The sequence below is a fragment of the Myotis daubentonii genome, chromosome 12 (assembly GCF_963259705.1).
Source record: "Myotis daubentonii chromosome 12, mMyoDau2.1, whole genome shotgun sequence".
Lineage (NCBI taxonomy): Eukaryota > Metazoa > Chordata > Mammalia > Chiroptera > Vespertilionidae > Myotis > Myotis daubentonii.
The window spans coordinates 64,411,541-64,433,427 of record NC_081851.1 but is presented as its reverse complement, the minus strand read 5'-3'; the positions used below and the strand labels follow the sequence as shown (position 1 = coordinate 64,433,427).

The 21,887-nt window shown below is 41.2% G+C and overlaps 1 protein-coding gene and 1 pseudogene across 14 annotated transcripts in view; both read left to right on the top strand.

The window, feature by feature from the left end:
* The window catches only part of LTBP1 (latent transforming growth factor beta binding protein 1), a 342,667-nt gene that overhangs the window by 216,836 nt on the left and 103,944 nt on the right, over nucleotides 1–21,887 (top strand). For 7 of the 14 annotated variants that reach the window (XM_059660163.1, XM_059660160.1, XM_059660159.1 and 4 more), the window contains 6 exons: nucleotides 2,242–2,364; nucleotides 7,002–7,169; nucleotides 10,031–10,258; nucleotides 12,413–12,435; nucleotides 16,104–16,203; nucleotides 16,913–17,011. In XM_059660163.1, the coding sequence (XP_059516146.1) occupies nucleotides 2,242–2,364; nucleotides 7,002–7,169; nucleotides 10,031–10,258; nucleotides 12,413–12,435; nucleotides 16,104–16,203; nucleotides 16,913–17,011 (741 nt within the window). The remainder of the gene's footprint in view (nucleotides 1–2,241; nucleotides 2,365–7,001; nucleotides 7,170–10,030; nucleotides 10,259–12,412; nucleotides 12,436–16,103; nucleotides 16,204–16,912; nucleotides 17,012–21,887) is intronic. The other 7 variants (XM_059660158.1, XM_059660166.1, XM_059660164.1 and 4 more) reach the window with 3 other exon arrangements.
* Nucleotides 17,409–19,468, top strand: LOC132213484 (replication factor C subunit 3-like; annotated as a pseudogene).

Genomic DNA, 21,887 nt, shown 5'->3' with positions numbered 1-21,887 from the left:
ATGGCCACATTCTGCTTTTGCTTGTTAATTAATTGCCGTTGCAAATGACTCTATAATCTTTCTTTTTAAAGTCAGCACGTTTTTTATCTCTCATGTTCCAATTAACTTTGGTTTCCCTTTGGATCACTGTCTTAGTCCATTTGGGCTGCTGTAACCAACACCACCGACTGGGTAGCTTATAAACAACAGATATTTAGTACTTGGAGTCCTAGAGGCTGGGAAGTCCAAGATCAAGGCACCAGCATGGTCTCCTTTTGCCGAGGGCCCTTTTCCGGTTGCAGGCCTCCCCTGGTCCTTACGTGGAGGAAGCGACTGGGAATCCTCTGGAGCCTCTTTGCAAGGCACTGTTCCCATTTTGAGGGTTCCACCATCTAGACTTCAGCATCTCCCAAAAGCCCCGCCTGCTGATACCATCACCTGTTGGTACTGTATTTCAACAGATGAATTTGGTCTGAGTGAATTTCAAACATTTCAACCAGAGCAACCACCAGGCAGATGACGTTAAGTCTCCGTTTCCAGCTCTGGTTTCCTTTCGCTTCCTGAATTTTCCTCCCCTGCTGCTAGATATTTATACTTGGGTATCCCAGGGTGACCTTTGCGTGTAGCGCTGATCTCTTCATCTACCTCCTTCCTCCTCAGAGCTTTCCACAAAACCAACGATGTCTTCCTCTTTTCTGGGATTAGAAGCCTCCCAGGCACCTTGAACTCCTTTCTCTTTGGGGGCCAAACACCAGGCACTGTCCATTTGTGTGTGTGTGTGTGTGTGTGTGTGTGTGTGTGTGTGTGTGTGTGTGTTTAATCTTTACTCCTTTTCTTGATTATTCTTGTGGTCACCAACCTGGCTTGTCACCATTCTCATACTTGCATTGCTCCTTCAGTGATCCAACTTTTAATCTTTTCTCACCAAGCCATGTGCTGACCACATGAATTTCCCCAGAGCCTGCCTTTGATGATGTCTTCCCTCCTGCTTAGAAACCTTTAGTGTAGCTCCCTATTCTCAATAAAATGGAACCCAAACCTAGCCTGGCTTTAACCAGCTCTCTTTCCAGATATATACTTTCCCAAAACTTCTTTTGTAGCCAGTGGTTTGACTCACAATTTCCTGATGTCCCTTCCGTTCTCCAGTCTCTGTGTTTATGCTCTTGCATCCACCCTCAGAGATCACTCACCTTCTACCCAACTTCTTCCCAACTTCAGTGCCCAAAGTCTTACATGCTTTTCAGTACTGCCGTCTCCTCTACCTCCAACTTCCTCTCCTAGCTCTTCCTGTGTATACAGGCCATTTCAGACTTTAACTTCAAGTTTATGACCTTTCCTCTAATTGTGATAACTTGAACTCATTATCACTTCTTGAATTTTTTGCATAGCTGTATGTATGACTAGATTGTCAATGTCTCCAGGGTGAACTGTTTGCTTCCCTGTAAGCTCTAGAGTACCTAACACACACTCACAGTAAAAAGGTAAGCTCTGTGAAGGCCGGAACCTTTTGTCAGTTTTGTGCACTGGTAAATCCCTAGTATCTAGAACAGCACTGGATACATAGTAGGTGCCTAATAAGTATTTGTCATATAAAATTGTAGATGTTTGATAGCTTGTGATTTCATTTTAGTTCATTCACACCTGCTGCATTAAAAGGTGCTAGCATCTTGCCTGGCTGGCATGGCTCAGTGGTTGAACATCAACCTATGAACCAGAAGGTCATGGTTTGATTCCTGGTCAGGGCACATGCCCCAGGTTGCAGCCTCGATCCCCAGTGTGGGGGTGCAGGAGGCAGTGGATCAATGATTCTCTCTCATCATTGATGTTTCTATCTCTCCCTCTCCCTTCCTCTCTGAAATTAATAAAAAATATTATTTAGAAGATGCTAGCATCTCTTATTTACTACTAGAGGCCCAGTGCATGAAATTTGTGCACTGGTAAGGTCCCTAGCAGCTGCCGGCTGCCAGCCGGGGCCTCCCTTCCCCGACTGCCAGCTGCTGGCTGGGGCCTCCCTTCCCCAGATGCTGGTTGCCAGCTGGGGCCTTCCTTTGTCCCACACTGCCCCTGGTGGTCAGCGCATGTCACAGTGAGTGATCGAACTCCCAGTTGGTCGAACTCCTGAGGGGACACTTTGCATATTAGGCTTTTATATATATAGATAACCAAGAGATTATGATGAAAAAGAAAGTGAATGCAATTTATAGCCAGAATCTGTCCAGCAATGGGTGAACGCTCCTTCTAAAGAGTTGTGTTTTCCTGCAGATATTAATGAATGCCAGCTACAGGGTGTGTGCCCTAATGGTGAGTGTTTGAATACCATGGGCAGCTATAGATGTACCTGCAAAATGGGATTTGGGCCGGATCCTACTTTTACAACTTGTGTTCGTAAGTAATGATCACTTTTTATTCTCATTTTGGATCGGGTTGGGGTGGGAGGTTATCCAAAATAAGGTAAATATTCAGTGGTCAACTGAATATTGTACAGATGCAGGAAAGACCTCATTAAAATGACCAGAGGGAGGAAACGGGGCTGACATATTACAATAAACCTATGTTACAGAACCAAAATGCATTTTTATTGCATTCAGAAAAATATAATAGCCAAAAGTCAAGGTAAAGAACAAGCACGCTGAGGAAATGGATTTGATGAAGAAAAGAGAGTTTATTACAGTGAACATACCTGAGAGATGAAAAGTTTTTTCCTTCACGAGTATTTTAAGCATTATTTAGGCCGAGTTCAACTTTCTCCCAGCTTCTGTTTTTAATTAGTCCAAATTCTGAGTCACTAGTGTTTGATTTAATGAGGTTTCACTGTACTTTCTTAGTTGGAGAGTCTGGGAAATAGTTTTGGATATTCTATTCCGTTGTCCTCAAAAGCCACCAAAATGCATCTCTGAAGTTATACTGTTTTGCCTAGTAAATGTTGTCTCTAAAATTTTCTCTTGTATCTGGTGTGGGTAAAAATCCTCCATCAAACCACATATGCTAACATTGGACAGAAAATATAGTTTCTCCGAAAACTCTCTCACCATGAAATAGAATTCAATGTAAGCTCTGCATCACCTGACAATGAGAGATGCAGGCATTTTAGATACAAAATTCTCAAATGCAGATTTTTAAAGGTTATCTTTTTTTAAATGTCCTTGTGCCCATTATTACAACGTAGATAAGCAATGCAGATTTTTCAAAGCCGTATCAACTAAAGTTTAAGCCTTTTAAACTAACATATGGCAGAAAACTATTAGGACGATTTTAAGAACAATTCTGTATTAATTCTGTCCTGCAAAGTTTTGTTCTTATTTATCTGTGTTTAATGTGGCTCTGTGTTTAATGTGGCTTTGATATGGTAAGCCGCACACTTCTGGGCCCCAGTTTTAAACTTGGCATTTGGTCAAGACCTGCTCTTCATGATGATACCATCCTTGGTTTTCAACTGTGCATTTACCTCTAACTGTGTGCCCTAAGCTGAGACCATAGATAAGAAAGACAAGTGTCGTAAAATAAAAATGACAAGCTCATTCACTACTATTAGATGAGTTTGTTGAGTCTTTGGGAACATTGTTACTAATTACTACTATTTTCCTTTAAAAACTGCCGAATGCAGATTAGGAAATTTTGCACGTAAGTTTTTTTTTCCATGTTCTTTCACATAATTCTGATCACAAGCAGACATACAGTTATAAAGCATTTTAGCCAGTGGTAAAGTTAGATTGTAAAATTATATTTGCATATGAGGCATGTTTGAAAATGGACGCAAGAATTTGGAAATTTCAGGCCAAAAATCACATTGTTGACAATATCCAGAAAATTTAGAGATAATTTCTGATTGATGTTAATTACATGAGTCAATATTTTAAATAGCTTTATAATTTAAGTGTAAAAGATTTTTCAGAGTTTGGATATAAAATTTGTTGTGAATGTTTTTATTTCCTTAAATAATTTGACTTGTCTTATTGAAATCACTACATTTAAGGTTGCAGATTAGTAAATTTGGAGAGCTGGTCGCAAAGTGTTTTATTAAACTTTGACTAGATCGGATGTCTAGTGTTAAGGGCAGACATCCAGGTTTTAATAAGATTGTTGAAATTTGCCAATGAGATTTTTGAAACACATATTTTCTTAGCATTTATTTTCCCCTGTCATTGCTCAAATAATACTAAACTTATTAAACCACCATCCATTCTTATTTGAAAAATAATTCAGTTTTATGGTTCAGCTACAACAGCTCAAATGATAACTACTGGAAGACGTTTGTTGCTAGTTAAATGTTCCAGTTTAGAGTTTGAAGTTATAACCTGGGCTCTGTACCAGTATTGAGTGGGCAGATTTATTTCTCTTGCCTTGGAATTTACCACGTGTAACATCGCAGAGATATGTAGAGTCTTCAGGGCTTGTGACTTAGTTCAATCCAGTCAGACTTGCTGGTGAACTAGATTTTGATAAAATTGCTGGGGAAAATCTGAAGACAGATGAGAAGAATCAGGGAAGAAGGTGATGCTCACAGAGTAAGGAAAAAAAATATTGGCAAGATGGTACCCTCAATGGTTTTGGGGATGTAGCAGAGAGTGGGGTCACACACACACACACAACACACACACACACACACACACACACCCACAACACACACACACACACACACACACAGAGTAGCTGCTGGGTTAATATTTGGAATACTAGAGGCCAGGTGCACAAATTCATGCATGGGTGGGGTCTGGCCGGCCTGCCTGGATCGGGGCCAATAGGGCCAGGCCGACCGGCCAACCCCGCCCCCTAGTCCAACTCCCAGTCAAGGGGACAATTTGCATCTTAGCCTTTTATTATATGGGATACCTTCTTGAGGGGTATAGAAACAGCCATGGATAAGAGCCTGTAAGCCAACTGAGGGAGATTGACTACATTTGTTCAGACAGCATGAATTTAAGGCATACCCAGGCCATAAAAGGTGTGGCTGACTCTGTGAACTCAAAGAAATGCACTTGGCAACAGCTGAGGAGCAATGGGAAGCTCTCCCTGTTCTCGAATGCACCCTCCGAATTCCTTGACTCCAGCCAAAGGTTGCAACCATTTCTCTTTCTCTCCTTGCCCGCTCTCTGTCCTTGACCTAGCCAAACTCAGAGAAGGGAAGTGGGAGGGTTCTGGCATCTGCTGCCTCTCACCTCTCTGTCGGTATAGCTCAGGATGCAGCAGCAGCGTTCTCTAGGCCTGCTTCTTACCTACGTCTGGGGAAAGGTGAAATTTTAGGACATGTCAGAGCAAATCCAAGAAAAAGTATAATAACCTTTTGCAGTTGGAGTGGGAAAACTTTCTGACCTGAGCGGCAACTAATTTTCTTCAAGAATTCAGGAGCTTCAGGATGAGCACTGCAGAGGGTGTGTCTATAGGATCAGATAAAAGAATTCTGAGCCTGGACTTTGCTGCTTCATAGTCTTCTTGAGCCACGGGCTGGGTGCTAACTGACAGAAAATAAAGGGTCACAGAGAAGATGTGCTCAGGAACTTCTGCCGGAACCCTGGAAGTCATGAGATGAAGGACACATCCCTTCAAAGCCAGCATGTTTATGCACATCAGTTCATTTTAATTTTCCTAGCACCTTTATGACATAGGTATTGTTCTCATTTACACATTGGGGGACTGAAGTTAGGAGAGTTTAAGTAACTTCTCAAGGTCATACAGCTAGTAACTGACATTGGAGATTGAAAACTGGTTTTTGTGCCTCCAAATTTAGGGTCCTAGATCAAGTTCATGATAATTATCCTTCACATTTTAATTGATATTAGAGCAGCATGTCTTTGAAAGTATAGTCAGAATGTATAGTCAGAATTTATTGTGCGACCCTATAATATTACCATGGCAACATTGGAAGAGTCTGTAGTGTTGCCCAACACATGGTGGGCATTGAGTTTGATGGCCCAGCCGTCTGCTGGCAAAATTCTCTCTTTTGGGGGGAGATCAATTTCTTTTGGGGGAGATCAGATTTTTTTTTCATATGGATGAGGCCCACCCACATTCTAGAGAGTAATCTGCTTTACTCAAAGTCTGCTACTTTAAATGTTAATCTCATGTGCAAAAAAAAAAAAAAATCTTTATAGCAGCATCCAGACCTGTGTTTGACCAAAGATTTGGGTACCATGGCCTAACCCAGTTAAAATGACCATAAAATTAACCATCATAACCAGTCATAGTGACTTCCCTTAAGCTATATTGCTGGCGGGTGGTAGACCTTTTCACTCTGCTACGTAGCATCTCGATTTAATTGGGATGTTTCTTGTAGCATCTACTAAGCTGTCATATGTGCCCTTTCTACCCAGCAGAGGGTGTAACTGTTAGATTCAAGAAGTCTTATCTACTAAACTTAGAGTAGATTTAGGAATAGGATTTAGGTATTGGGTGAATGTAGGCTGGTGTGCTTTTGCGATGTTTTTCTTCAGGGTTGAGCCCCTCATCTGCTCCTTCTCTGATCTGCTGTCCGACTGGACCGGGAGCCCTGGTGGCACTGCAGGGCAGAGGGTTTGCTGCTGCCATTCCCCTGCTCACCGTCCTCGGGTGAAATCTGATGGCGCCCTGCAAGCTCTCACTGTCCTCCAAGCAAAGAGAGCAACAACAGCTGGCTTGCAGCATCAACTGTGTTCAGTTTGTGAGCTTCCGTAGTGCCCGGTTGCTCACCAAATTCTTCCCTAGAACGTTATGGCCACCTACAAGAAAACAGCTGCGCTGTAGTGATTTTGATAATAGGTGATGAGGTTTATTTGGGCAGGTAGATTTTGGGTGAAATTGTTTCTGTTCACATTTGGCCCACAGACCTGATTTAATGCTTTTTCTAAAATGGAAGAAGGGACTGAACTAGAAAACTCATTTGGTAAACTGACTCTAAATGAAGAAAGGTTTTGTCCTAAATCTAGGAGGATATATTCGGAAGTATGGTTTCTGATCCAGACTCTATGGTTATTTTTACTATTACGTGAAAAGTCCATCTGGTTTTTGTTGTTTCTTGGGTGACGTCGGGCCTTGTCTCTCTGCTTCAGCGGATACCCCTGTGATCTCGGAAGAGAAGGGGCCCTGTTACCGACTTGTCAGTTCCGGAAGGCAGTGCATGCACCCTCTGTCTGTTCACCTCACCAAGCAGCTCTGCTGTTGTAGCGTGGGCAAGGCCTGGGGCCCCCACTGTGAGAAATGTCCCCTTCCAGGCACAGGTAAGACATGCTCAGCTGTGCACTCATGTTCATTCCCGGCCACATCAGTACACAGGACAACTTTGGCAGCTAGAGTTATTTTTTGTCTCTGATTCTAAATTTAGTTTTTAATAATTCAGCGTGTTTTTGTCACTTCTGTAGAAACCATGAGCATAGAAGGGTGAACTGTAAAAAAATTACATGCAAAGAGATTTCCAATTCTGTGTAACATTAGGCTTCCTTTTCAATGTGAAAGATAGCCATTACTGTTGATCATCACTTCTGGGACTCTGAGGCTGTTGTTTAAAAGTGTAGTGAGATCAGAAGGCCCGGCGGGGCCATGCATTTCCCTAATGATTGGCCGCTCACCACTTGCACAGTAATTAGACCTTGTGTAGGTTGCCTCATTCATTCATTTATTGATCATGTGCTTGTCAGGCTCTGTTGTGAACATTGTGTTTAATTTCTCCAATTAGAAATGGAGGTAATTTCAGTAACTCAAGGGTAGACCCTGCCAAAGTCCCCATGAACTTCTAGGTGGGAGCTGAATATTAAGAAGTTGATTAGTCTTTATCCTTCAATTTGGTACATAATTGCCTAAAGCCCCGAAAGAGTAAATCTATATAAGTGCCTTAATTTTACCAAGAAGTGACCAATTTTTCATACATGGTCAAGCAGAGTTAAATGAAATAGAAAGAAACATACCCTGCAAATACTGGGTACCATGATATGATCAAAGAAGGATAATATTATCATGTCACTGGTGTGGGGTGGACATAAAAATTTGCTCAGTTGCATATTTGAGAAGATGCATAAATTTTCACAGGGCCATTGCAATCTTAAAGCCATAACTTATACTGTAGCAGGCAGGGTTAAATGTAAATATAAATATTATGATCCATTTTTGGTGATGGGTAGGGTCAGAAAGAACTGGTAAGGCACAGGATAGTGTAATGTTGATAGTATTTTGGTAGACCAGATAATTTTAGACATCTCCAAAAGGTCCTATTTTTCTCATATATGATCTGATCCACTCATTATTAAAAAGTAATAATAAAAAATAAATTATCTTTATAATTCATAGATACATTTCTCTTTTAAGTTCAATTTTGATAGCTTTGTAACCTTTACATGAAACGTAAATCAAGATGGTGAGTATCATGCTGGGAGACTTCTCCCTAAAATACAATAGCTAAACTTCAAAACAATGTTTTTACACTTAGCCAATTTGGTTATGTGGTGATTTTCATAAAAATAATATTTAGGTCATCAGTACTTTAGCTATTTGATAGAATTCCATGTTTCCTTCTGTAAACATCTATCTATGCTTTCAAGTAAGAACTCTATTTCATAGTTAAACGTAAGAATGAGGTTCCACCATTCAGTGTGTGATCCTTATTAAAATAATGTTTTAGCATGCTTTATGGTGTATCTTAGAGCTTATTGTTCATTGGGAACTAATTTTAGGTCCATTTCATTCAATAGGAAATCTTTGGTCAGTGGAAGTACTAAATGACTGATTTTACTTTCAATTTTACAAGTAGAAAGAAAAATGCTGACCATAAGTTCCTTGGTGTCTGCATTTGGTAACTTGCCTCCAATACCCAACACCAAAGGGATTAGGTGGAATTTTCCTCCTTGGGCCCCACACTGCCTTGCCTCCCTAGTCTTTCCTCATTACGTATTTCTCAGGATTATGAAAGGAGGTCAGCAACTCACACGTGCCCAGTCTACTTTTTTTTTTTTTTAACTCTACGAAACCACTTTGCTGGGGAGGATAGTGATTCTGGGCACAGAATACCCCCTGTCCTCTGGGTAATTCAGCTATCTGCTCATGGCCACGCTTTTGCCCACATATCATCCTTTCCCATGAATATAAGTATGTGTTCATGTGGCATATCCGTTTTAAAATATATATATATTGATTTCAGAAAGGAAGGGAGAGGGAGAGACAGAAACATCAATGATTAGAGAGAATCATTGATCGGCTGCCTCAATGCCCATTAGGGATTGAGCCTGCAACCCAGGTATGTGCCCCGACTGGGAATCGAACCGTGACCTCCAGGCTCATAGGTCAATGCTCAATCACTGAGCCATGTCAGCTGGGCTGTGGCATGTCCTTTTTAAACTGGATTCCTACCCATCATCTCTTTAGCATGTCTTAATGCATTGGGTTCCTCCCCACTGTCCTGAGACTCTCTCTTCAAGTACGCTTCCCCTTTTCAATCCTTCTTAACCGACCTCTCCATGTCAGCTCATACACTCCATTCTGGCTGAGTCCTTTGGGTTCCTCAACTGGAAACAAATTATGACGATTTCAACCCCTCATTTCCTTGAATAGTGATTTTTTTTTTTTTGCCCATCATCTAATTTAGAGAGATGTTACTGAGTTTCTTGTTAATAATCAATGAAATTAACCCATAGCAGAAGGAAAAAAGCCCAATTTTTGTTGATATTACACACATCTCCAATAAGATATATGTTATATAGTGTCTTTTATACATACAAATCTAATATATTACATATACTTAATATGTGTAATATATGTGATATGTAAAATATTAATTATATAACACCTAATTTATTGCTGATACATACAAATGATATATAAAATATGCTCTATGTGCTATTATATATATATAATCTGATGGTGTAGGATAAGAAATTAACAGCTGGAGAAATGTTTAGTAAAAGGGTTGGGGTTTTTTTCTGTAAATATGCAAGTTTAACAGGAAATCAAGCATTTTGCATCTGTTTTTGAAGATTTTAAATGTAACTATATTAGTGATGATTTATTAAGAGATACTCATCATGATATTTTCCTCTGTATCAGTTTGCACTTTTAGATTTTTAAAAGGAATATTTTCCCATCCCAAATCTAGCTGCTTTTAAGGAAATCTGTCCTGGTGGAATGGGTTATACGGTTTCTGGCGTTCATAGACGCAGGCCAATCCATCACCATGTAGGTAAAGGACCTGTATTTGTCAAGCCAAAGAACACTCAACCTGTTGCTAAAAGTACTCATCCTCCACCTCTCCCAGCCAAGGAAGAGCCAGTGGAGGCCCTGACTTTCTCCCGGGAACACGGGCCAGGAGTGGCGGAGCCCGAAGGTAAGAGTGGAAATGGATCATGGACCTAACCATCTGTCTCGTGTGTCTTTGCTTTGGTTTCCCTGTCTATGCACTTCCAGAGTAGGGGTTTCCTGCCTTCGCACTATTGACACTGAGGGCTGCTCTGTGCATTGGAGGATGTTTAGCAACAGCCCTGGCCTCTGACCTCGAGATGCTAGTAGCACCTTCTCCCTTCCCGTTCTTGCAGCCAAAAAGGTGTCCAAACGTTTCCAAATGTCCCTGGAGTGGGGGTGGGGGGGAAATTACCCCTGATTGAGAACCACTGCTCTAGAGTCATATGGACCTAGCAGGTAACAATATTCCAAGGTAATCTCAGGACATAGTCGCGTGTTTGGGGGCCCTTTTTCTTGGTGTTTAGTCCTGGAGAGTGCTAGATCCCCCAAAGAATAGCCCACATTCATTTCTGTGTCTAGAGGGCCGTTTCATAAATATTTACTTACTTTAAAAAGTGGAATCCATAGGCTTAAAGTTAAAGCATCAAAGGAGTTTCCATGAAATAAAGTCTGACGGGCAGTCCGGGTTGAGGGGAGGAAGGACAGGGTCAATTAAAAGGATCTTGGAGACCACTTAGTGCAGTCCTTTGACTTACATTTGGGGAAACCTGAGACCTAGAGAGGGGACCCGACTTTCCAGTTGTCACGCACAGAGTAGGTGATGGTACCAGGGAGCATGCCTTTCCAGGGAAGTGGTTTAGGCCTTACACTCCAGAGGGAGTCTAGAGACAGCTGACACTGACTATCTCCCTGCCTTCACAAAGATTATCTCTATCTCTGTCTTTTAATATAAACCAGCATATCTAATACTTTGAATATCTGTTACTACAAAAATTCTCACCCCCAAAGAAGGAACACAAATCTTAGGTTTGGATGAATATATATTGGCTCTAATAAGGCTGATGTTGGCTTTTCTCACTTGAGTCTTAGGTCAGAATTCAGGGTGCTCATTTATGGATTTTGTAAGGGGAGAAGGTGCCATAGGTTAATGAAGACTTGGGGGCTTGGCAAGGCCTCCTTCCTGGTCGAGGTGTCTTTTTTGCAGGGCTCTGAACCTTCGTGTGTTCTAGCCTCTTCCATTCCACTCCTCCTCTTGCTGCACTTCTTTCTTGGTTAGGCAGAGCAGTGGGACCTCACCTAGAGTTAACAGTGATGACCAGTTTGCTCCTATACACTTGGGGTGTCATGGCCAGGTGTTTGCAACTCCTCATCCTCTGCGTAAGCAGGAGAAAATTGGCTCTGGTCCAGGCTCTGCCTCAAGAATTTCTTAATGGTGGATCGGGCAGGACAGAATGTTAGTTGAGTTTTTTTAATCACAAGAATATTGCAGCGGTGGTAGCAGTCTGGTATCTGATTGCTTTTAGAAGTTAATGCATCTACCAAACTTGTATACTAATGTAACTGAGACATTGCCTCATGAGAAAAAATGTTGGTGAATATTCACGTAAGGCTTAAGGAATGATTAATGAAAAGCAAGCCTTTCAAAATACAAAGGTATAGCCATTCACCCTCTGGTAATGTTTATGATTGTGTAATATGTAATTTGTTCACCATATTGGTGCTAATCAGTCATTGGATCTTATTGGCTTGTGATTTTCCCCCGAAATTTCATTAGCATATCTTACTGGAAATGCTCACAGAGCTTCATTAAGAATCCATATGCATCAGGAATGCAGCACCTATTCTTGTCTCATTGAAATAGTGGCATTCTTTTCTTAACATTGACATCAGAAAGCATTTCAAACATTATATAATGTTAAGGATAAGTATGACCAACTAAAGGACATGTTTGTTTTCTAAAATATGGAATGTTCTACAAAATTGAGATTAGGCATAAAATGATGTACTAGAAAGTGTTGCCTCCTTTAACATTTTTAGTTAATGAGGGACATGGAAAGAACTTCATCACATCTGTGACCTGACCTCCTATAATTGAGGAATGACATAGCCCTGACCAGTTTCCCCTGTCTGCTGTGTGTAATATCCAAAATAGTAGTGGCCATAATTCTGCATTTGACTTAGTTTGATTCTTCATCCTTTTGGAGACATACTAAACTTCTATTGCACTTTAAAACTTAAAATATTATGTAGTAGATTGTTTTAAATTTTACTAATGTCCTCCTTTCTTTTCTGGTTTTAGTGGCAACTGCACCCCCTGAGAAGGTAATTTATTCATTGTTTACAAGTCTCTTTTCCCCCCTTTAACTTCACAATGATTTCCTTTTGTAATATGTATGTGTTTTTAAAGCTTAAATACGGTAACATGAATATTCATAATTTGGTTGGAAGAAATGGCATTCATTCATTCATTCATTCATTCAAGAAATATTTAGTGAGCACCTACTGTATGGCTGGCAGTATTCTGAATGCTAGGAAAACAATAGAGCGAAAAACCAGACAAAATTTATTTTCTTCATGGAACTTAAATTCCAGGGGAAGAAAATGACAGGACTAATAGGAACCAGGGCTTAAAACAGAATTCAAGGAGTCAATTTATGGCCTGGACCATTTATGAAAAGAAAGCATCTGACGGGTTTATGTAATTGTATATTCTTATGGTGCATAAGTATTGAGCGATGCACTTTTTAATTCAATTAAAATTTAACATGCATGTTTGAATTTGTTAGAGTAAGAACAGATCTTACCCTTGAAAGTTACAACCATTCCTAGAATACTGATTAGACATTTTAGAGAAATTTTTATAAATCTGTTCGTTTGGGGCATAAAATGGGGCTATAAATTGTGAAATTTATTAGTAGGAAATATATAATTTTTCTGGAACTAAGTCCTATTTAAGGAATATTGTTCCTTGTCTGAATCTTGTTTTGATTCTCTATAATAACATGACAGTGAGGTAATGATTAAATGTTTATACATTTATAGTTATTTAATTGACAAGATTGCAGTAAATATTCACATTTAGATCGGGCAAATACATATGTAAATTATTATAGTTCTAAAAATCTTTATCTTATGAACATGGGATAGAATAGCATACGTGCTGAAAGAATCCAGAAAAAAAAAAGTGATTTTAGAGTGATAGCACCCAATAAGGAAGAATGTCGTGTTATATTAACCCCCAGAAGAAGCACAACAAATATGCATATTTTGCATGAACATTTGCAGCTGTTGTTTAGCATCTCCTGAAGTTCAGTGACATACGGTAGTTTTCAATGCTGTTGATTTTGAATTTGGTTCTGGTTGATATGAGGGAGGAATCATTCAGGGTGGGAGTGGGCCGGCCAGCTCCCTCCCAGCCTCGTCTTATCGCAGGCTTGTTCTTCTTTGTTTATGGTTGAGTTCATGCTACCTTTCATTAGGAATCTGAAAGAGGGCCCGAGCATTTTCTTATCTCCTCTTACTGCAATGAATTTGGAGAAGCAGCAGTGGGAAAAATGCAACCAGAGCCCTGTGGTCTTAACTCCTGGCAGGGGGCCTCATGATATTGAAGATTGATGAAGAGAAAGCAGGGTGGCCGGGGGTGCGGAGTTACATGCGCAAAGGTGTGGCTGGGAGAGCAAGAGGTCAGTGAGGGGAGCATGAGAGACGGGTTAGAAAGAGAAACTTTGGGAGGCGTGGGATACCAGCCTGCAGTTGTCAGCAGTGGGGAAGTACTCTGCTCCTCAGCTGGACCCCACCTGTCCAGGGGTGAGGTGGCACTGGTGAGGGAGGCTGCTGCCTATGCCTATAGGGGGATTCTGTCTGTTACCTGCGGGAGTGGATTGATGGTCTTCTTGCTGGCATTGACCGTGGGCTGCAGGGATTGGGGTGCAATTGAAACTGATTGAGGTCACCTTCAATAGGTAATAGAAAGCTCCTCTGTGTTCTTAAGAAGTGGGGAAAAGTAATAAGTGCTCAGTATTTTTAGAAGATAAATCACAGCAGGATTGACTGAGAAGGAGAAAGAGGAAGCTGGAGAGGCCAAGTAAATATTAGAATAAACTGAGAATCAGAGAGTGAATCCAGACGTGGGGTAGTGAGGGCCCTGGATATGGAAAAGGATGGATAATAGAAGGAATAGTGCAAATGGGCAGGGGTTGTGATGAGAAATGAAGGAGGGAGGACTAAAAAGTGACTTTAAACCTGGTGGGTTAATGATTGTGTCATTGTCTGAGATGAAGTTGAGATGACATACTGGATGGTTTTGGAAGGGGTGGACTTAAGGGATTTGTGGAATACCTAAATGGAGTTACCCTATAAAGAATCGTGCCCACACAATTGGATCTTTGATGGGATACTCAGGCAAGATATCTATTTTATAAAAAGTAGGAAAGGGGTAATTCAAACTAGGAGACAGGCTGAAAGGGACATGGAGGCCCGGGGAGTAAGCTCTCTAGAGGATGACAGCAGTTAAAGCAAGGGGGAGAAAATGTAATAATGTCTCACCACTATGCTGTCCACCTGAAACAGTATAAAATAATATTGAATGTCAACTATATTGAAAGAGGACAAGAACAAAGTGTCAAAATAGTTGGAGAATTAGGAGTTATGTTATAAAAGCAAAAGGAAAGACAATTTCAAGAGAAGATTTAGGTCTCTCTATTTTTTAAAAAACACCTCCAAGTTAGCGTAAAATGAAAGCTGCGAGTAAGGTGAACAGTAAATAAAAAGAATATCTATATAATAAAAGCCTAAGTGACCCTTATGGTAGAAGGACTGGAACGACCAGTCACTATGATACACGCTGACCACCAGGAGCAGATGCTCAATGCAGGAGCTGCCCCCTGGTGGTCAGTGTGCTCCCAGAGGGGGAGCCAGAAGCTGGGCTCATGGCTGGCAGTGCTAAGGAGCAGCTAGCTGAGCGGTAAGGAGCCTGCCGCTAAGGAGCACTGAGCCAGTGGTAAGGAGTGAGCAGGCAGGCGGTAAGGAGCGAGGGATCCCGGATTGCGAGAGGGATGGATTGGGCCTAAGCCAGTGGTCAGACATCCCCTGAGGTGTCCCGGACTACGAGAGGGCACAGGCCGGGCTGAGGGACCCCCACCCTCCAGTGCATGAATTTCATGCACCGGGCCTCTAGTGTAATTATAAAATAATAAATGGGGGGAGGGACTATGTAGGGTAACAGTGACCGAGTAACCTGATTAATACTTTTAATGAAGCGATGATAGGAGCGCCTTGGCCCCACACGTGTGGACAAGGTCAGAGATGCTTAACAAGCCCCAAGTTCAGTCTGCATGAGTCCTAAGGAGCTGGAACTGGAACTGATCATGAGTCTCTTTCTTTGCTTGTGGTCCAGGGGACGGGAGTGGGCAACTGGACACAGGAAGCCTGGGGCCCTCCTCCCAGGCTCTGCCTTTCTGTTTCTCTGCCGGACTCTCCTTACTGGGAGACCTGGAGGTGCCAAGTTATTAGATGTGAGGTTAAGGGCGTCCATAATGACTGACCAGCATAACACATTTTAATATTGTGTCTTTTGTTATGACACATCTGCTATAGCCATTATCTAATCTGGGGCAGAGCCACATGTGAATGAGGTGACGGTTTAGTTCTTCTTCAGGGATTTTTTTGTTCTAGACCAAGTGTGGGCCCCTGAGCCAAGGCAGTGATTTCACACGTCTGAAGGGACCCTTTTCTCTGGGCCCTTGAAGATGGGTGAGGGTGTGTGCTTGGGTTAGCACTGCAGGAGACACTCAGCAGCTTGCCATATAGTGGCACAGTGGTAGTAGCTCATTTAAAAAACACACACAATTGCACAGGTTTTTGTCTAATGTACTATAACATTTGCTGCCTTTGTAAGAGTACAATTAATTAAATAAAAATAGGTATAAGTGCAAATGAAAAATAATTCTTACTTTCAGTTCTCTTTTTGTCTTTCTAATTCAACCATGCAGGAAATACCTTCATTGGATCAAGAGAAAACCAAACTTGAGCCTGGTCAACCCCAGCTCTCTCCAGGCATTTCCACTATTCATCTGCACCCACAGTTCCCAGGTAGCCTTTGTTCACCTGTGCTGCTTGTAACAGCATCTATATATATATAAAAGCCTAAGTGGCCGAAAGACCGGTCGACCAATCGCTAAGATGCACACTGACCACCAGGGGGCAGATGCTGAATGCAGGAGCTGCCCCCTGGTGGTCAGTGTGCTCCCTCGGCCCCTCCCCCCAGCCAACCTCCCGCAACCCCAATCGGCCCTAATCGCCAGCCAGGCTGAGGGACCCCACCAGTGCACGAATTTGTGCACTGGGCCTCTCGTTCTCAATACAAGAGTAAGATAAGAATATTCTGTGTCTTTGATTTTAGAGTTTTTTAGAGTTTAATAAATCATTAGAATTATACACTTAAGTATGTTAATATACTTATATAATGTTAGTATTATAATGATATAAGTATTATAAAGGCAAAAGAAAAGTGTTATGTTGTTTTCTGTGGTCAGGAGTAATATGTATTATTAGGATATTGTTGAGGGTCATCATTTGATGACAGGTCATTTTTCTTGGCTTCTGAATTATCCCCAGATATTCTTGCTAAATGTTGAAACCTATAGGTTCATACCTTCAGCTTTAGGAACCTATGACAGTTCTTACGATCTAAGAGCTACCGTGGTATGTCATTAGACTAAATTATGCTTGCATTTTGAAATGGCATGTCAGTGCATCTAACACATTTAATGTCCTTTCATTCCCCTCCGTCCTTGTGCAGTAGTGATTGAAAAAACATCACCTCCTGTGCCTGTGGAAGTGGCCCCTGAAGCTTCTACCTCAAGTGCCAGCCAAGTGATTGCACCTACTCAAGTAACAGGTAGGTGCAGTGTCCGCTGTGTGACGTAGCCTGAGGAGGAGACATGGGGTTGAGCTTAATTTTAAATAGAGCATCAAAACTGTGTCAAATAGGTGAGATTGCTTCTGGCAGGTTAGTCATAGTAGCAAGATTAGGAAATAATCTGAATATTTTTTAGAAGGAGGCATATGTTTAAATAAATGATGGCACACATGCAGTGGAATATCACACAGCTATGGAAGTAACGTCTTAAAAGAATGCTTAATGTCATGAGGAGATAGTTATGGCATGGTATTAAGAAATACAGAACACAATATAATGATTTCAATTTTATTTATTTATTTATCTTAATATATTTTTTACTATAGGCCTGGTGCACGAAATTCGTGCATGGGTTTTGGGGTCCCTCAGCCCGGTCCGCACCCTCTCCAATCCAGGACCCCTCGGGGGATGTCTGACTGCCGGACATCCCTCTCACAATCTGGGACCGCTGGCTCCTAACTGCCTACCTGCCTGATCGCCCCAACCACTTCTGCCTTGCCCCCGCCACCGTGGCTTTGTCTGGAAGGACGTCCGGAAGACATCCGGTCTATCCGGTCTAATTAGCATATTACCCTTTTATTAGTGTAGATTGATTTCAGAGAGGAAGGGAGGGGGAGAGAGAGGTAGAAACATCAATGATGAGAATCATTGATCTGCTGCCTCCTGCACGCCCCCCACTGGGGATTGAGCCTGCAACCTGGCCATGTGCCCTGACCAGGAATTGAACCGCGACCTCCTGGTTCATAGGTCGATGCCCAACCACTGAGCCATGCTGACTGGGCCCAATATTATTTTTTAAATGATTACAAATAGAAAAAGAGGCAAAAAGTACATGAAAATGTTCAACTATCACCAGTTAGAAGGATCATGGATAATTCGTAATGTCCTTCAATAGATTTTTACATATTTTTAGAAGTCTTTATAATAAACATTATTTTAATCATTAGTGACAAATTATAAGAATGTATCATAATTTGAAACAAATCAGCAGCTTAAAAGCTAATATCCTTAATGTCGGAGACCAATAAAAAACACACAATAGAAAACAGAGGCAGTGCAGGGCACGCGGGACCTGCAGCATGTGGCCGCAAGCTCCAGCTGACAGACTCGCCCTGCTCACCGGGACGGCTGGACTGTCCCAAGGAGCAGATGGCCCAGCTGCACAACCTGGTGCAACGTGGTGACTTCCCTCACCTGTCTGTGTGCGGACCATGGGGTGCTAATAGAAAGACGAGAATTATGTGTGTTCTATGTGAACTTCATGGTGTTGAGAATTGCACATCAGACCATCGCAGCTCCATCTAAAAAGAAAATTGAAATTAGCACTATGGCAAGCAGCTACCACCTTGTAGTTAATCCCAGAGATGCTGGAAAGAGTGACAGGGTAGCAATTCGGATGTTGAAAACAGTGGCGCAATCACAGCAACTTGAAACAAACTCTGTAGGAGACTTTAAAGTGGTTTGATTGGCAGAGGTTGACAAACATGCCTTGTGTCGAACCACAGGAGAGTATATGTCCACCTGCAGATTGATCTCGTGTTGCAGTTCTACATCTAAAGTCATACCACCTGCTCATAGTAGGTATCTGGCTGTTCGCGTGCCTGCTCCCAGCCTTTGCCACGTGCTATCTACCATGTGCAAGGAGGAAGGTCTGAATCTTCCTGCCCTGCTGGCTCACAGACTTGCAGAAAAGTCCTGCGGAAGGCTCAGAAAAGCCCTATGTATGTGTCAGTCTGTAGAGTCCAATCATGTCCTTTTGCTCCAAATCACGAAGTCCTGGAAACAGATGGGGAGATGGAGCTGAGGGAGACTGCTAGTGCTGTTGTCAGCCAGCAGACTCCACAAAGGCTCCTTGAAGTTAATGGAAGACTCTGTGAGCTTTTAGCTCCTTGTATTCCTCCTGAAATAATAATGAAGGGCCTCTCTCCGAACTTTTGCATAACTGTGATGGACAGCTGGAGGGAGAAGTGGCCCAGATGGCAGCTCACTATGAACATTGCCTACAGCTGGGTAGTAAAGCCATTTGTCACTTGGAAGGTTTTGTGGCCAAATTCATGGCACTACATAAGAAGTTCATGGAGGATGGATTAGAAGGCATGATGCTCTGACATCTTTCAGTAACTCTTCCTAATGTTTCTCAGTATCAGCATTTATATTCAACTTATACTGGAAGAGCTGCAAGTAAAACAAACTAACTTTACTTAACAAAAAAAGAAAAAAATGAGGAAATCATAGAGAAAAACAATACCAAGAAACATATGCTAGGAAATGTCAACTTTACTAGTAATCGAAGAAATGCAAATTAAAATAATTCTTTATTCTTGTCACATTAAGACTTAATTCTTCTAGAGTGAAATTGAGACTCTCACATTGCTGGAAGGAATGTAAACTGGTTCAGCTTTCCTGAAAAGCACAAACAAGAACTTTAAAAATGTTCAGAACTTTTGACTCAGTAATCCAATAGTAAGATATCTAGTGTAAGGAAATCATATCCCCTCCCACACTGATAATCCTATATAATAAAAGGCTAATATGCAAATCAACTGAATGGCAGAACAACTGGTAGATATGATGTGCACTGACTACCAGGGGGCAGACGCTCAACTCAGGAGCTGCCCCCTGGTGGTCAATGTGCTCCCACAGGGGGAGTGCTGCTCAGCCAGAAGCTGGGCTCAGGGCTGGCAAGCATAGCAGTGGTGGCGGGAGCCTCTCTCACCTCCACTGCAGGCGGGCGGTAATGAGCGAGGTGTCCTGGACTGCGAGAGTCCCGGACTACAAGAGGGATGTCTGTCTGCTGGCTTAGGCCTAATCCCTCCGGCAGTCAGACATCCCCTGAGGGGTCCAGGCCTCTAGTGGTCTATATAAATGGATACTTACTAAAGCACCATGTATAACAGAGAAAAAATAGAAATAACTTAAACATTTAACTTTAGGGAAATAGATGTTATATCTATACATTGGAACATTATGCTACCATCAAATATAGTATTTTTTAAAAGACATTTATTAAGATTTATCAGAAAATGGTCACTCAATAAATTGTTAAATATAAGATGAAGTATATAAAAAATGAAAGATAAAGAGTATTATACCAGTCACATTAAAAAGACATAATTGTTGGGAAAATGCACCAGATATTAGCAGTGATTATTTTTGTGGCAGGATCCGAGAGGTTTGGAGTGCAGTAGAGCCACCCAGATGCATTATGTCAGTGTCAGTGAAGGATGAGCTTGTCAGTGTGTAAAAGAGGCGTTTGTAGCCTCCTTGAAAATATTTCTTTCCTCAGAAACATTAGATGCTTATTTTTCAGATAGAAATGTGCTTGATAGATATGTTAATTAGCTGGATTGTGGTGATTATTTCACAATGTATACGTATATTAAAACATCAAATTGTACACCTTAAGTATATATACAACTTCATGTTAAAAACAAGTATACAGTTGTGTACATATGTGCAGTTATATTTATCCAGTTATATAAAATATATGCAATTTTTATGTGTTTAAAATAACCAAAAACTTTTAGCCATTTTCTCAAAAATGTGGATGTCATTTCCCATAGCTATTTGAATCAAGCAAGAAGGCTAGACAGTATTTTCTAGAAGCACCTGTCGACAGTTGATGAGTGCAGTCATGTCATGGACTTAGCAGTTCATATTCATCTCGATTGGAGTCCTCAAGTCCTACCCTCGTCAGAGCCCTGGCCTTTTCCACTGTTACTCATGGCAGTTGCTCTTTGATTTTGCTCTTAATACTAAGTAAATTGATATAAAGATGTTAGCTTTTGTAAGTATTTCTAGAGTGATACAATGAAACGATAGTGATTTTTTAAATGACCATGGGGAAAATAGTGGCTGTTTATTCTGAGGTCATTTATGTGTCTACCCATTTCATTAAGCCCATCTCAAAGTTACTCTCCCTGCTATGCTCTGTAATGCATACAGACTTGTCATACACTGTCTTGGTCAGCAAGCATCTTCTCATTGTTAACCTCAGTGTTGAAAAGAAAATTGCAGTGTGACAATGTAATTCATGAGTTTTTTCTATATAATGTATTTCTATTTTCCAATGTCAAAATAGACTTCAATTTGTGTCTTTTCAACAGAGATCAGTGGAGGGACCTCTTGCAACTAGCTTTGTAGAGGGTCAGTTTGGCTGGATAAATGCAGTGTTGTCATTTCAGTGCAGCTGTGTGAGGAATAACAAATTGAAGTCACTTAGCTTCAACAGAACTACAGAGCCGATTGAAAACAATGTGCTATATGAAGATGTTAACAGAGATTAATTTGAGTTTGGCAGGAGCACAGGGTTAACATCTGCTATCACATGTTTGAAGCACAAATATTTCCTTCCAGGAAATAAGTTAACATCGAATTTCATTTTCATGCGACATTTGTAGGTACTCCCCCTTCCTATAGTAAAAGAATCTGAAACAATCCATGAGGCATTACACGTAGTCTTTAAATTAAATGGTTTTCAACTTTGAAGCGACACTATAATCAGTAATCTACAGTAGAACCAGAAGACTGTTTTGTATCAAATTTAATTTAAATCAAAATATAGATGTTTGCATTGGTTTGATATGAGAGCCAAACATATAAATTGAGGGAGTGATGTGATCTGTTCTCTTAGGAAATATTATGCAATGATTTTTCTCCCTAAAACACAGAAGAGGTTGGTGTTATTTGTCACTATTAGTTGCTCTCATAAGTTGAAGAAAGGGGTAGAATAATAATGAGTGTAAACTAAGTAAAATCAGTTCCACATTGCCTAGTGATGATATCTTTATGATGGTGAGGTTGGAAGTAGACTTTTCAGATTTTGTCAGACACCCCTTGACATGCAATAATTATA